The 14,137-nt window shown below is 39.1% G+C and overlaps 2 protein-coding genes across 9 annotated transcripts in view; one reads left to right on the top strand and one right to left on the bottom strand.

Moving 5' to 3' along the window:
* dpp6b (dipeptidyl-peptidase 6b) overlaps window positions 1-9,609 on the top strand; it is a 143,472-nt gene extending 133,863 nt beyond the window's left edge. For all 7 annotated transcript variants that reach the window (XM_084118792.1, XM_084118791.1, XM_084118794.1 and 4 more), the window contains 10 exons: window positions 3,578-3,631; window positions 4,600-4,698; window positions 4,786-4,855; window positions 5,466-5,660; window positions 5,752-5,806; window positions 7,150-7,267; window positions 7,353-7,411; window positions 7,497-7,569; window positions 7,684-7,757; window positions 8,084-9,609. In XM_084118792.1, coding sequence (XP_083974918.1) covers window positions 3,578-3,631; window positions 4,600-4,698; window positions 4,786-4,855; window positions 5,466-5,660; window positions 5,752-5,806; window positions 7,150-7,267; window positions 7,353-7,411; window positions 7,497-7,569; window positions 7,684-7,757; window positions 8,084-8,233 — 947 coding nt within the window. In that variant the 3' untranslated portion in view covers window positions 8,234-9,609. The remainder of the gene's footprint in view (window positions 1-3,577; window positions 3,632-4,599; window positions 4,699-4,785; window positions 4,856-5,465; window positions 5,661-5,751; window positions 5,807-7,149; window positions 7,268-7,352; window positions 7,412-7,496; window positions 7,570-7,683; window positions 7,758-8,083) is intronic.
* A 187-nt stretch (window positions 9,610-9,796) lies between these two features.
* Window positions 9,797-14,137, bottom strand: part of arhgap21b (Rho GTPase activating protein 21b) — a 63,632-nt gene continuing 59,291 nt past the window's right edge. For both annotated transcript variants that reach the window (XM_084118788.1, XM_084118789.1), the window contains 2 exons: window positions 12,976-13,007; window positions 9,797-12,844 (listed from right to left, as the gene is read on the bottom strand). In XM_084118788.1, the coding sequence (XP_083974914.1) occupies window positions 11,303-12,844; window positions 12,976-13,007 (1,574 nt within the window). In that variant the 3' untranslated portion in view covers window positions 9,797-11,302. The remainder of the gene's footprint in view (window positions 12,845-12,975; window positions 13,008-14,137) is intronic.

The raw sequence follows: 14,137 nt of genomic DNA, 5'->3' as shown, positions 1-14,137 counted from the left end.
GTAAAGCATTAATAATGTTATATAAGATTTCAATTTTAAATAATATGAATGCTGTTCTTTTGAACTTTCTATTCGTCAAAGAATCAAATAAAAGTATCACGGTTTCCACTAAAATATTAAGCAGCACAACTGTTTTCAACATTGATAATAATAAGAAATGTTTCTTGAGCAGAAAATCAGCATATTAGAATGATTTCTGAAGGATCATGTGACACTGTTGGATCTACTAGGTGGGAAACATAAGCATTTATATCAAAATATTCGTAACATTTTGGTCGATGCATGCAAATGATAAAAAATACTGGAAAAAATAATGGTCCTTATCACAAATGTGAATTTATTCATATATATATATATATATATATATATATATATATATATATATATATGTATATGTATGTGTGTATATACAGTGAGGAAAATAAGTATTTGAACACCCTGCTATTTTGCAAGTTCTCCCACTTGGAAATCATGGAGGGGTCTGAAATTGTCATCGTAGGTGCATGTCCACTGTGAGAGACATAATCTAATAAAAAAAAATCCAGAAATCACAATATATGATTTTTTAACTATTTATTTGTATGATACAGCTGCAAATAAGTATTTGAACACCTGTCTATCAGCTAGAATTCTGACCCTCAAAGACCTGTTAGTCTGCCTTTAAAATGTCCACCTCCACTCCATTTATTATCCTAAATTAGATGCACCTGTTTGAGGTCGTTAGCTGCATAAAGACACCTGTCCACCCCATACAGTCAGTAAGAATCCAACTACTAACATGGCCAAGACCAAAGAGCTGTCCAAAGACACTAGAGACAAAATTGTACACCTCCACAAGGCTAGAAAGGGCTACGGGGAAATTGCCAAGCAGCTTGGTGAAAAAAGGTCCACTGTTGGAGCAATCATTAGAAAATGGAAGAAGCTAAACATGACTGTCAATCTCCCTCGGACTGGGGCTCCATGCAAGATCTCACCTCGTGGGGTCTCAATGATCCTAAGAAAGGTGAGAAATCAGCCCAGAACTACACGGGAGGAGCTGGTCAATGACCTGAAAAGAGCTGGGACCACCGTTTCCAAGGTTACTGTTGGTAATACACTAAGACGTCATGGTTTGAAATCATGCATGGCACGGAAGGTTCCCCTGCTTAAACCAGCACATGTCAAGGCCCGTCTTAAGTTTGCCAATGACCATTTGAATGATCCAGAGGAGTCATGGGAGAAAGTCATGTGGTCAGATGAGACCAAAATAGAACTTTTTGGTCATAATTCCACTAAACGTGTTTGGAGGAAGAAGAATGATGAGTACCATCCCAAGAACACCATCCCTACTGTGAAGCATGGGGGTGGTAGCATCATGCTTTGGGGGTGTTTTTCTGCACATGGGACAGGGCGACTGCACTGTATTAAGGAGAGGATGACCGGTGCCATGTATTGCGAGATTTTGGGGAACAACCTCCTTCCCTCAGTTAGAGCATTGAAGATGGGTCGAGGCTGGGTCTTCCAACATGACAATGACCCGAAGCCAGCATAACCAAGGAGTGGCTCTGTAAGAAGCATATCAAGGTTCTGGCGTGGCCTAGCCAGTCTCCAGACCTAAACCCAATAGAGAATCTTTGGAGGGAGCTCAAACTCCGTGTTTCTCAGCGACAGCCCAGAAACCTGACTGATCTAGAGAAGATCTGTGTGGAGGAGTGGGCCAAAATCCCTCCTGCAGTGTGTGCAAACCTGGTGAAAAACTACAGGAAACATTTGACCTCTGTAATTGCAAACAAAGGCTACTGTACCAAATATTAACATTGATTTTCTCAGGTGTTCAAATACTTATTTGCAGCTGTATCATACAAATGAATAGTTAAAAAAATCATACATTGTGATTTCTGGATTTTTTTTTTTAGATTATGTCTCTCACAGTGGACATGCACCTACGATGACAATTTCAGACCCCTCCATGATTTCTAAGTGGGAGAACTTGCAAAATAGCAGGGTGTTCAAATACTTATTTTCCTCACTGTATATATATGTATGTGTGTGTGTGTGTATATGTAAGGAATAATTGACGACAGGCCGTTGAATTATTAGAAAAATAATGCACACCCGAGGTGGTAATGCGGTCACAACGCGAAGCGGAGTGGCCGTTCACCTCGGGTGTGCATTATTTTTCTAATAATTCAACGGCCTGAAGTCAATTATTCCGCTTATACTACAGTTACCACACCTCGAAACATTGTTCAGATTATGTTTTTTAAGACGTTTGTAAAGTTTTTGTCATTAAAATGCTGTATGTAGGACTAATTTCTTACGCATCTAATCCCATGCCTCAGTTGCTAATTCCAAAACGTCATTTTAGAGTTAGTAACGGAGGTTTGAGCCACTGATAGCAGACTAATGCTGGGGACACACGACTAGCTGACACATTCTCTGACTGTTTTCATCGACTGCAGCAGATTTTAAACACCGACTCTGAACACAGACTGAACGCGCGTTTGGGCATGATCAGTCATAAGTATTAAATAACATTCATAACCGGCCTTAAAGTGTGTCCCCGGCTTTATGCCGTTATTAATGCAGTTATTAGAGAGAGATGTTGCAATAATGAGACAGAAAAGCATGTGCGTCAATATTATTATTTATTTATTAATTAATTCAATTCGTTTTAATGCATTCGTTCATTTTTTCTATTATTTACAGATGACAGTAGACTAGCCAAATAAATGAAACACAAAGCCCTTTTAACAAGTAGGCCTATTAATAATTATTTATTTGTTATATTATCTGCAATAAAAATCCGTGCTGCAGGACTATCCATTTATTTAGCCTATATTCAGTTTAATTTTCTATTAATTATATAGGACTATATACTTTATTTATTAAAATTAAACTGCATGTTTCCATTGATTGTGAAGCTAGACATTGAAAATTGCAGATCAAACGCACAGGGCTAAATGCTTTTTCTTGTTATGAATTGTATCCTATTTTCCGTTATTACAGTTGACTACGCGAAGTGATATGGAACTGTAATGCGGTCAAGACCTGCCTGGAACTACTTTAGCCGTGCGTTTCCCTGAAAATAATGCACACACGTTTGTCAACCAATCAGATTCAAGCATTCAACGGCCCTGTAGTATAAATATATATATATATATATATATATATATATATATATATATATATATATATATATGTATGTATGTATGTATGTATATAGTTTTAGTTTTTAATGACCCTACAAGTTTGATTAAACCATCCACATATGAGGACAATATATAGCTCACAGAAAAATACATTGACTACAGCATAAGTTATTCATATTTAATTGGTTCTGTCTTGTTTGTGCATGTGTTCATAATTTCTTTGTATGACTGCCTGGCCAAAAATGATGTCTTCCCAATTTGGCATTTTTTATTGCATTATCACAAATAAAACAATTGACTCCGAGCACAACTACACAATATGGTTGCAAAATCTTTAACACATTTTTGATAATTTGAATAAAGTTTAACATCACTTTTGGCCACTACTGTGTAAAATGCTGTTATGTGCCATATTACACTATTCTTCTGTGTTTTTTTCTGTCCAGGCCCGGTTGTGCCATTCACAGCCGTGTACAGCACCAGAGACGGAAAGTATGAGCGTGAGTCCTCTGTTACACTATCACAGACACACGATCTCATTCACTTTATCAGCTCTGGACACAACACGCCAAGAGCTTGTTTTACTGGAAGGGTATTTCTCACCCGGAGGACATGATAGAAGACCTAGATATGCGCTTTTTCAATGGAGGTGTGCTTGAAGATAAACGCTACAAGAAACACCTCAAATGTAAGATAAACATTTATCAAATTCAGTCAGACGAATTGTTTTAGCACCATGTCCTTAGATGTGAAAGAGTGGAAGTGGAAGACAATTGAGAATGACTGTGTCTTGAAGAATTAGCAGTGATTATCATCGACCCCTTGAGGAGAAAAAAGGAAGGAGGACAATCTGACTTGCTTTAACTCACTGATTCACTGGCGCTCATAAGTGGTCATTTCGATTCCCATATTAATATCTCTCTCTGTCGACATTCTGATGAAAAACATACTAATGTCATTTTATTAAAGTTGATGTTTTACCAGTGCACTTTACTACTGTACACTATCGTTCAAAAGTTTGGGGTCAGTAAGAATTTTTTTAAGAAATTAATACTTTTATTCAGCAAGGATGTATTCAATTTTAAAAAAGTGACAGTAAAGACATTTATAATGTTACAAATAATTTCTATTCCAAGTATGAATGTACTATTCATCAAAGAATCTTGAAAAATATTAAGCAGCACAACAGTTTTCAACATTGATAATAATCAGAAATGTTTCTTGAGCATCATATTAGAATGATTTCTGAAGGATCATGTGACACTGAAGACTGGAGTAATGATCCTGAAAATTCAGCTTTGCATCACAGGAATACATTACATTTTAAATATGTAAAGTAGAAAGTGGTTTGATCAAATTAATCAAGCCTTTGTGAGCATAAGAGACTCCAGAATGTCGTACCAACCCCACTAGTGTACATTTGATAGCATTTAGATGCATCTCTCTGAACATCTATGGTTTCCCTCAGATGTGATGGATGTGGAGACCAATGAGGAGTTGAACACCACCGTGAACAACACACAGATGCCCAGAGTAGAGTACGAAAAGATCAGCGTTGATGATTACAGTGAGTATCTTATAGAATCAGTTTGTTTTTTTAAATGTATAAGCCAATGACTGACAAAGCACAGTAAGTTTTCCATCATTTGCACAGGTCTGAACACCCAGATTCTGAAGCCAGCAGGGTTTACAGAGAAGGCTCACTACCCCGTCCTGCTGCTGGTGTAAGTGTTACACACACTGAACTGACACATGATACACACCAAGCACACAGAACACAAGAACACACCCCAGTATTCCTCCAGCACATGAGAGATTCTCAGGAGTGACTGCATTAGTGCCGCTGTTGCTGCGGGTGAGTATCATGAAAGACATCAGGGCTTTTTCTCTCCAAAATCAAATGAAAGAAAGAAGGAAATGATGCCTATTTAGGGTCATTATGATTTTATTTTTTGCATTGTGAGATTATTTTCCTTCTGCTCCACCCGGTTCTTTTTTTCTCTCACCCTCTCTCTCTCTACATATGAATTCAGGTCAATTTATTTCACAGTCATTTCAATGGCAAAAACTAGCGTCCCATATCATTTAGTGTCCAATATGACATGTACAATATAATTGACATTTTTTCTATATAATTTCTTTTTTCTTATTCTTTCTTCTCGTTTCTTTTCTTTTCCTTTTGTTTTGGGGTGAAATGTGACCCTGACAATTCTCTATAACATTCAGCCAGTAAGTTTTAAGAAGGTCTCTGAAACCATATGAAACAGCAGTGAAAGTGTTGTGATATTGTTTTGAGGCCTCTCTTTGATCAGATGTACTGATGTACCGTGATAGGGACGGCACCCCCGGTGGTCAGGTGGTGACGGAGCAGTTTCATGTGGACTGGACCACGGTTCTGGTCAGCTCCTTCAACGTCATAGTCATGCGCCTGGACGGCCGCGGCAGTGGGTTTCAGGGCACAAACCTCCTCCATCGCGTGAAGAAGAAACTGGGGGAGTTTGAGGAGAGAGACCAGCTGGAAGCTCTTAGGTCAGATCATCGACGGGAACTACAATAAAGCAGCATCAATCCTGAACGACAGTTTACTTCACGTTTATATCTCTTCTATGATTCTCTGCAGAAATATAGCACAGTTCCCGTACATTGACACCTCAAGAATTGGAGTTTATGGAAAGGTGCGTTTGCTTGTTGACTGTTGGGGAATAACTGACTACAAGTAGTAATGATACTAACATATATATATATATAAGCCTTTAAAGCCTACTGTCATATTTGATTGAATTGAAAAAAGCCCTCTGTATTGTCACCATGAGGCAAACTTTGCTGAAAAACCGGTTGTACACAATCTGCTACATGCCTTTTGTCATCTGATTAATAGTTGTTTATTAAGTATTAAATGCCTTTTAGTGTAATTGTAAAAATGTCCACCTGCAGGTTGTGGTACACGTGTCTTTTTACTGTGAAATCTTTACAGATTTTTATAAAGTAAACATAAAAAATAACATTAATATTGCTAGTTATGCTATCAAATTGATGAATTGCAATTAATCGCATCTAACATAAAAGTTTGAATTTATAATGTGTGTGTGTGTGTATTATTATATATATATGTGTGTGTGAGTGTGAGTGTGCGTGTTTGTGTATATATATGTTTTTATAAATATACGTGTGTATATACAGTATATATACATACAGACATGGATTATATATATATATATATATATATATATATACATATACATATATATATACACGCACTTTATGTAAACAAAGACTTGTATGTTAGATTATTTTAGAAGCGATTAATCGATTTGACAGCACTAATTGCTAGTAATATTTCAAGTTTACTTGATTATCCGTACATAATTTTTTAGAAAATCATATTAAAACGTATCAAACATGACAATTAAGGAACGTTTATTTGTTCATCCCTCAATCATTGTATTGCATTGTTTGTACATACATGTTTCGCCCCCACAATAAAACTACAGAGCTTTGATTATAAAACTAAGCATTTAAATTTGTATCTTACTAAGACATATTATTGGAAGATTTAGATCCACAACTGATATCTATATGCATTTTTGTCAGCTATACTGTTAAAAAGATCTCATTTACATTACAAGCTTTCAAAAGTATCTCACTTTTTGGTCATTTAAATAACAACTGCACCAAATTGCATATTTTTGCCTCAGAGTTTTTTTCCTCATGTATGAGCTCCATATTCTACCATATCATACTACTATTTTTCCAGTAGTGGGGTAGCTTGACAAAATGCTGTGATTGTTTTTATATCACATTAGACCTAGAAAACATTTTGTTTATTTGTAATAACATACACTGATGATTCATTTGAGCACCTGGAGGCAATTTCAAGTTGCCTCCAGGTGCTCTGCATTGTTGGATTCATATTAATATTCTCAAAATTCTCTCTTGATGAAATGTATGACTGTATCATTCAGCATCAGTTTTGTTCATGCATGACTAATAACCTTTTTTTTGTTGTCGTCTGCCTCAGGCATATGGAGGATATCTGACCAGCCGACTCTTGCGCTCGGATGAACTTTCAAACACGTTTAAATTCAATATCAAGTGTGGCACTGCCATCTCCCCCATCACCGATTTCTCTTTATATGGTATGATGTCATATCCTGTCATTCATTTTTTTAAATAAAAGGGATGGACTCATTTCATTGTTAATCATGAACGTCTGTCCCACAGCTTCTGCATTTTCTGAACGCTATTTAGGATTACCGCAGTCCAATAAGAGAGTGTATGAGGTAATGTGCACCAACATAGTATGGTTCTAGGTCAAGTCAAATAAAAGTTACATATTGCTTGTATTTTAATCTATTTATTTTTCAGATGGCACATTTAACAGACCACATGGAGCAACTGAGGGACAAGAAACTCATGATAATCCACCCAACGGCTGATGGTAACCTTTGATTTAAGCTTCTTGTGCTTGACGTGTTTATTTCTGAAATACATGCTTGTCTTAAATCTGTTTCACTGACACTAGATTATGTGTAACATTTCTTTGTTCACACAGAGAAAGTCCATTTTCAGCACACAGCCAAATTTATCACCAATTTGATAAATGAGAAGGCTAATTATACATTACAGGTAAGAGCTTCTCATCCACTATTTAAAGCTCTCAGCAACTGACTCGTGTTTCGTCTTTTTAGTGGTTTGTTGCAACAGACATATTGCTCATACTAAAAGTCTTGCGATTTTAACTAATTATTAAATGTTATTAACTCTTTCGGTGCCATAAACATGAATGACACCTCAAATCTTGTGGCTCATTGAGTAATACAAGCTTCTCACATGAGTAATACATTTATTTTTCATCGAATCCCGTTTCGTTTGGAAATCGAGGGTAGTAAAATGGGTAGTACTTGAGTGGGTGAGGCAATTGCATACTTTTTTTCTTTTCTTTTTTTTGTCAGATCTACCCAGATGAAGGTCACTTCCTTCACTCGAAAGACTCGCAGCAACATCTAAGTCAGTCGCTGGTCAACTTCTTCGTGGAGTGTTTCAGACCACCAGAGATACCGCCTGAAGAGAAACTGGAGCAGGACAACGAGGATGATGGTTAAAGGCCTATTCATATCCAGCACAAGCCAGCTTACAGCCCAATATGCAAACTCCTTCCCTCCATTACACCCTCCTCCATTCCCATGTTAGTTCTGATGGCTTCTCCTGAGCCTCTGCATGGACCACGCCCCTCAACTCTGATTGGCTCATTGGATCCAGGAAAGAGTTTGAATGACTTGGTGATAAAATAACCTGTGGAGGTACATGTTGAACCATTTCATACTCACAGTGTGAGAAAACTGGATGAACTGGAGTGATTCAAATAAACTGTCGAGCTCTTTTGCTTGTGTTCTCTTATTCGTGCATTGCTTACAGAAAGCTTTAAGAGATGACAGCACAATATACAGAAGAATGATTGGCCAGAGTACCGAAGCTGCAAATTACTCAATTATTTTCCCGGCTGCATAGCATTCTGAGTTTAATCCAGTTATTACAGTTTAGGGCCTTTATTTGGGTATAAATGTCATTGTGAACCCATTTGTTTCTGTCGTCAATGTCAAAGTTATCAGGCCTGTTGGTGCAGAACAAATTTGTGCAAAATGTTCATAAAACCATTTCATGTGTCAGCTGAATGTGGCAATTTACGCAAGAAAAAAAAAAATTGGAGCATAAATCATTCACATAAAAATTCTTACTGGGATTTGTTGTGATCGTTTCACAAGGCCTTTTGTTGCATCAAATGTGCTACAGTAAAACAGTTGCTTTAAAATGTATCTGTTGTAGTAATGATCCACAGCAGCATCCATATTGTTTATTAGTGAATCAGCCCATTCTGAGAAGGATAGTCTTCTTTTTAACGAGTGCAGCTGCAAATCTCTATGAATATTCTTTGTCACTGTGCCTTATTGGAATAAACCTGCTCAAGATAGGCAGTCCATGAGGTAGGACAAATCATTTATGGACAGATTGGGAAAAAATAAAATAAAAAATTAGATTTATGTTATCAAAGAGAGGACTAAGAACCATGCAACAATCCTGCCAAGAGCATTTTCTTTACAGTCCTGTGTACTGGTTAAGTTGTAAATTAATACAGTAGGTTAACTGTGAATTCAGAATTCATAGGACTAGCATCTTTGGGCAGGTATGTGTTTTTTTGTTTAATTTTTTTGTCATACATGGTTACGAAGGTCTTTGAAGAACGTTTTGCATAGAATATATTTTCTTGCTATATAATTTGGCATGGTGGCAAGATGGTTTCTTTTGTGTTAATGTATCTATTTTCATGTCACTACTTTTGACAGCTTGAATGTTCCTATGTGGTTCCACTGAATTTGTTGTTGTAAGTGAAATCCTGTCTTGTAAGCTGAACGCACTGATGTGTAAATTACTGTTTTGGTCCCTATGTGTGTACCTTGTACATAAAGCATTTTGAAAGCTATTTTGTTTCTTTATTCATTTAAAAAGCAATATACTGCAGGCTTCTATACAGCTGCATTCATGCGGTTCGTTTTTATTGGACAAAGATTCAAGGACGGTTTTGTTTTCAGCCATCACCAATTTCATGCAAATTCCTGCAATGACAGTCTGCCCCCTTGTGGCCTCAAACTGAAATAATGCAACACTAGTTATTTATCAGACAAAAAGGGTTTATTTTCCAGTGTTTTACAATGGGTGTCCACCACAAGTGCAGACCCAGCATGATACAAACAGTTAGGGAAGCATTGTTCACACAAGAGGAACCTCAGAGATGATTAGCATGTCCCTTAACCTCACCTCCGTATCGTACAATACTTACAAAAAGAAACGGATGTTATGAAGATGACCAAAGGAAGAGGAGCAGCTAAAACATGTAATAGATATGTACATTTAAGTTACTTATTTTACAGGAATATTTAAAATTCAAGTCTGGTTAAAATACCAAATGCAAAACTTAAAACAATAATGCATTAAAATAGTGTTAAGACCCAGGAGGAATGATGTAGGAATGGAAGCTTCTCATTTTTCCAAGAACGAAGTCTGACTGAGGTGTAGAAAAAAAAAATCCTTTAAACTTTTTTTGTAAGTGAGATGTGGCACCTTCAACTACTCAAGACCAGTATTCAATATGAGGCACTTTCATGATCCAAAGACACCTGATTTGTTCTTTAACAATCCATTCTTTTCCCATATTATTTTCCAGCTTTATACCAAAGACAGTACTCATGTCTCAGTAGTCGTAGTATAACAAACATCAACATGTACACAGCAATTTGCATCAGAGGGAAGTTTTGAATTCCTTTTTGTCTTCCGTTATTTAAAAAAAAAGTTGACTGCTGAGTGTCTGCCATGCATTGCATTTAAAAAGGAAAACGAAACGGACACCGTTCCATAGCACAGCACGCAAAGCAGTCCAAACACAGGCAGAATAAACAAAAAGCACAGAAAGGGGAAATATATACAGTTCATAAATGAAAATGGCAGTTTGTTTAGTATTACAACAAGCAGATACATTCTTGTTTTGGTTACTGAAGGATCTATCACAACACCAGGGGCCTCTTTACACTTTCCAATAAAATGAATCTTTTGTCAAGGTTCAAGATACTAGTCTTCTCAACATCCTACAATTCCAGACTATTGACCTACCCGCTCAGCCTATTTCTCTGTTACTTGCCTTTATCTTCCAAGCCATTTGGACTAAAACTGCTCCATTTTGTGATGTCTCAGTCATCTTAACTCTACGCTCAAATCTAAAATCTATATTCACTGGAACTCGAGCTCACCCAGTTTTCCATCAATACTGCACTTCGGTTGGCCTACAGTGAGAGAGCCTCTGTTCACTGTACAACATTGGGTCTGTACGTAATTTCATTCACAGAAGGAAATGTCACAGGATGTTTTAAAAATATTTCTTGCAACTCTACCTTGTCCAGAGAATGCTCAACATCAATTTCATACAGACTTTCTCCTGATCTCGAACATCACACACACAAACACACACTCTTGCTCATGACATTCGACTAGCATTCTACTGCTGACGCCAACATGGCTTACAAGCATCACTCAGGGTACCTTAAACATGTCAATACTCAGACACTCAAAAAATGTGTACTCAGTATATATACACACACACGAGTATACACTCGCACACACTTTCACAGGTACTGATAGAAACGGGAACGGACCACTTGAGCACCAGAGAGTTTGTGAGGGTGGGCATCCGCGGCTAGGCTTAGGCTCTTGTTCTGAGCGGCCGCTACATCTCCATTGAGGAGCTGACCCAAGTGTGAGGGCCCAGCGGATAACAGGTCTCGTGATCGGGAAGGGTGCAGGTCCAGCCCATCCAGGCTAACTTCAGGGTTGCTGGTGCGGTGTCGCTCTCGAGCTATCCAGTCTCTGATGGAGAAGTCCTGCGAACTGCACTTGGGCTTTAAACGATCCATGGCCGAAAGCTCGTTGCCCTCGACTCTTTGCCAGTCCCCAATTACTGACAACTCGGCAAAGTCCCGCTGACCACCCATGGTGTGCCTGCGGCGGATATTGCTTTTCCGTTTACTTCGAGTCTCGGGGGACCTGGTGCGCTGGGAACCCACCCCGAACATGTCATCAGCTGATGTCCGCAGTCGGCATTTTAACCGGTCGGTGATTTTGATTCGCCACATGGGTTCGGCACGCTCGGATTCGCTGCGAGAGGAAGAGCTAAGACTACCAGTGGAACGGCCCTTGACTGCATCCAGCACTCGTGATAGTCGACAAGACTCCTTATCGCTTCTGCTCCCATCTGCTGAAGACTCGCTGTCCGTCTTCTGCCGACTCCCCCTCTTGCGTGCCAGGGTATCGCACGCGATGATTCGATGGGAGGGGATGAGGTTTGGTACATCCTGCAAAGGTGTGACACCGCCCTCCAGTTGGATGCTATCTTCAGTTGGCCCGCTTTCTCGGCCACCGGCAAAGACTGATAAGTCGCTCTCACTGTCAGTCTCCATTGCCCGTCCCTCACTAATGAGTTCACTTCTTTCATCGTCAGCATCATCACCGCGGCTTTCAGCAACAGACTGCACCTCTGGACTAAGGGCAATGGATTCCACTCCTGTGTGGAAAGTCATGGAGGAGGTGGTGGAGTAATCTGATGTGATAGAGCAGACTTCTGCTCCTGGGCCCATTCCTGTATTCTCCATCCAGTGGCCTGGGGTTCTCCCATGCCTCATCCTTGGTACTGAGGCCTGGGAACTGGTGCTGTTAAGTGTGCCCAGATCTGAGACACAACCGTCATCATAGTTGGAGGGAGGATCGGACAGGGAACTTTGGCGAGTCAACTGCATGTGATAACTAGGTTTGGGTGATGTAATGATTTTAGGTGAGGGACAAGTTTGTCGGGGCAAGTGTTCAGAGATGAGCTGCTTGTTTTCAGAGGTGAGGTCAAGACACTCTCCTGGGCTCTGGTCATCATCCTCAGTCCTTTCTATTTGGTCATCGAGCCCAACTTCACTCTCAGCATCTTCGGTTTGATCATCAGCAGGCCAATTTGGATCATTTTGCACCGGAAGATTCATTTTGGAGAAACAAGCATCCAGGTCATCATCAGAGCTGCTCGGCTGAGGCTTGTCCTTGGGCTTTTTGCGTTTGCGGCTAGCAAAGATGGAAGAACGCAACAGCTCTCTACTATATTGATCCTTACCAGATCCCCAGGAACCCTGCTACAGAATCAAGCACATAAAGAAAAGTGTAAGTTTACAATACACATCTCAGGGAATTGGCTGTTGAAGCAGGAGTCCTCTCCTCTTTCATATAAGGTGATTTTGTAATTATCTCAAGAGAAAGTACTCACCTTTGATTTGGCAGAGTCACTGGTGGTTGAATCTAGTGGAACAGGGAGAGAAAAAAGGTAAGTAGGCCATTTAAAGTGGAATACAAAGGGGTCAAAGAGCCAGAGACAAGGGGAGACTGAAATATAAATATCCTTCACCACAACAGCAGCGGAACAGCACAAACAGTGGAGTCATGTAGAGATCTGAGAGATGAAGGCGACACAATTAAGCCATCAAACACAGAGAAATGGAGGAAAGAGGAATGAGTGATGACAAGAACCCAGCAGTGTGCAGTAGGACAGGAGGCAGTTCATGCACACATTCACACAGACAGACAGCCTGTTCACAGTGAGATCCTCAATTACAGACACACACACACACAGCCAGCAGAACATGTCTACAGGCATTCTTTCCCAACTCAAGAGACATAACCAAGGCGGGATAGACATCATTACAGCTATGTAAAGGGGACGAGAGCTGTAACAAATCTGGTCGGAAACTGGATATTGCTGCTATTTGAAAACGGCTAAGAACGCTTAAATCTTTACTTTCGTAAATCTACATTAGATGGCTATATTGCATCATGGGATTTATATGCTGTATGCATGCACATTATGTCACTCATTCACTTGGAAACATGAAATGTTTGATTTTGTTTTTGTTAAGTTTTGTGTTTTTGTAGCCTACTATGTAATATATTTCATGCCATTTCTAGTAATTGGAAGGCAATATGTGGTTATAGAATTCAAGTGCACAGCAACTATTCAGCTCAAATAATTGTGATCATTCAGCTAACTAATTGCGACAAGTTTAGATATCAGAAGTTTGAAATGAAGGATAAGGTTTTTTTTTTTTATGAGACAGGCAGAGATGTGAAGTTGCTGTGGAGTAAGGAACATTTTAAAAGGATGTGTACACTGGAGGTCGCCACGTAGCTGTACTGTGCTTCGCTAGTCCGCCTACTAAGGTAAATTACGCGACCTCCACAGTCTGCCCTTTCATTAAATGTCGCCACATCACGTCTGATTATTTTCATGAGAAGTTACAGCAGTTACACAGCACCTGAATGGTAGCTATGCCACGGCAAATCGTGCCAGTCTGAATGTCAGAACGTTTACAGGTAAAATCAGTCACTTGGGGAATCGTATCTGTGTTGAACGGTATCAGCTTTTCGATGCAGAA

The sequence above is a fragment of the Abramis brama genome, assembly GCF_963993115.1.
Source record: "Abramis brama genome assembly, chromosome: 7".
In the NCBI taxonomy this organism is placed as follows: domain Eukaryota; kingdom Metazoa; phylum Chordata; class Actinopteri; order Cypriniformes; family Leuciscidae; genus Abramis; species Abramis brama.
Note: the sequence above shows the minus strand (reverse complement) of the source record. Positions and strands in the feature narration are given on the sequence as shown.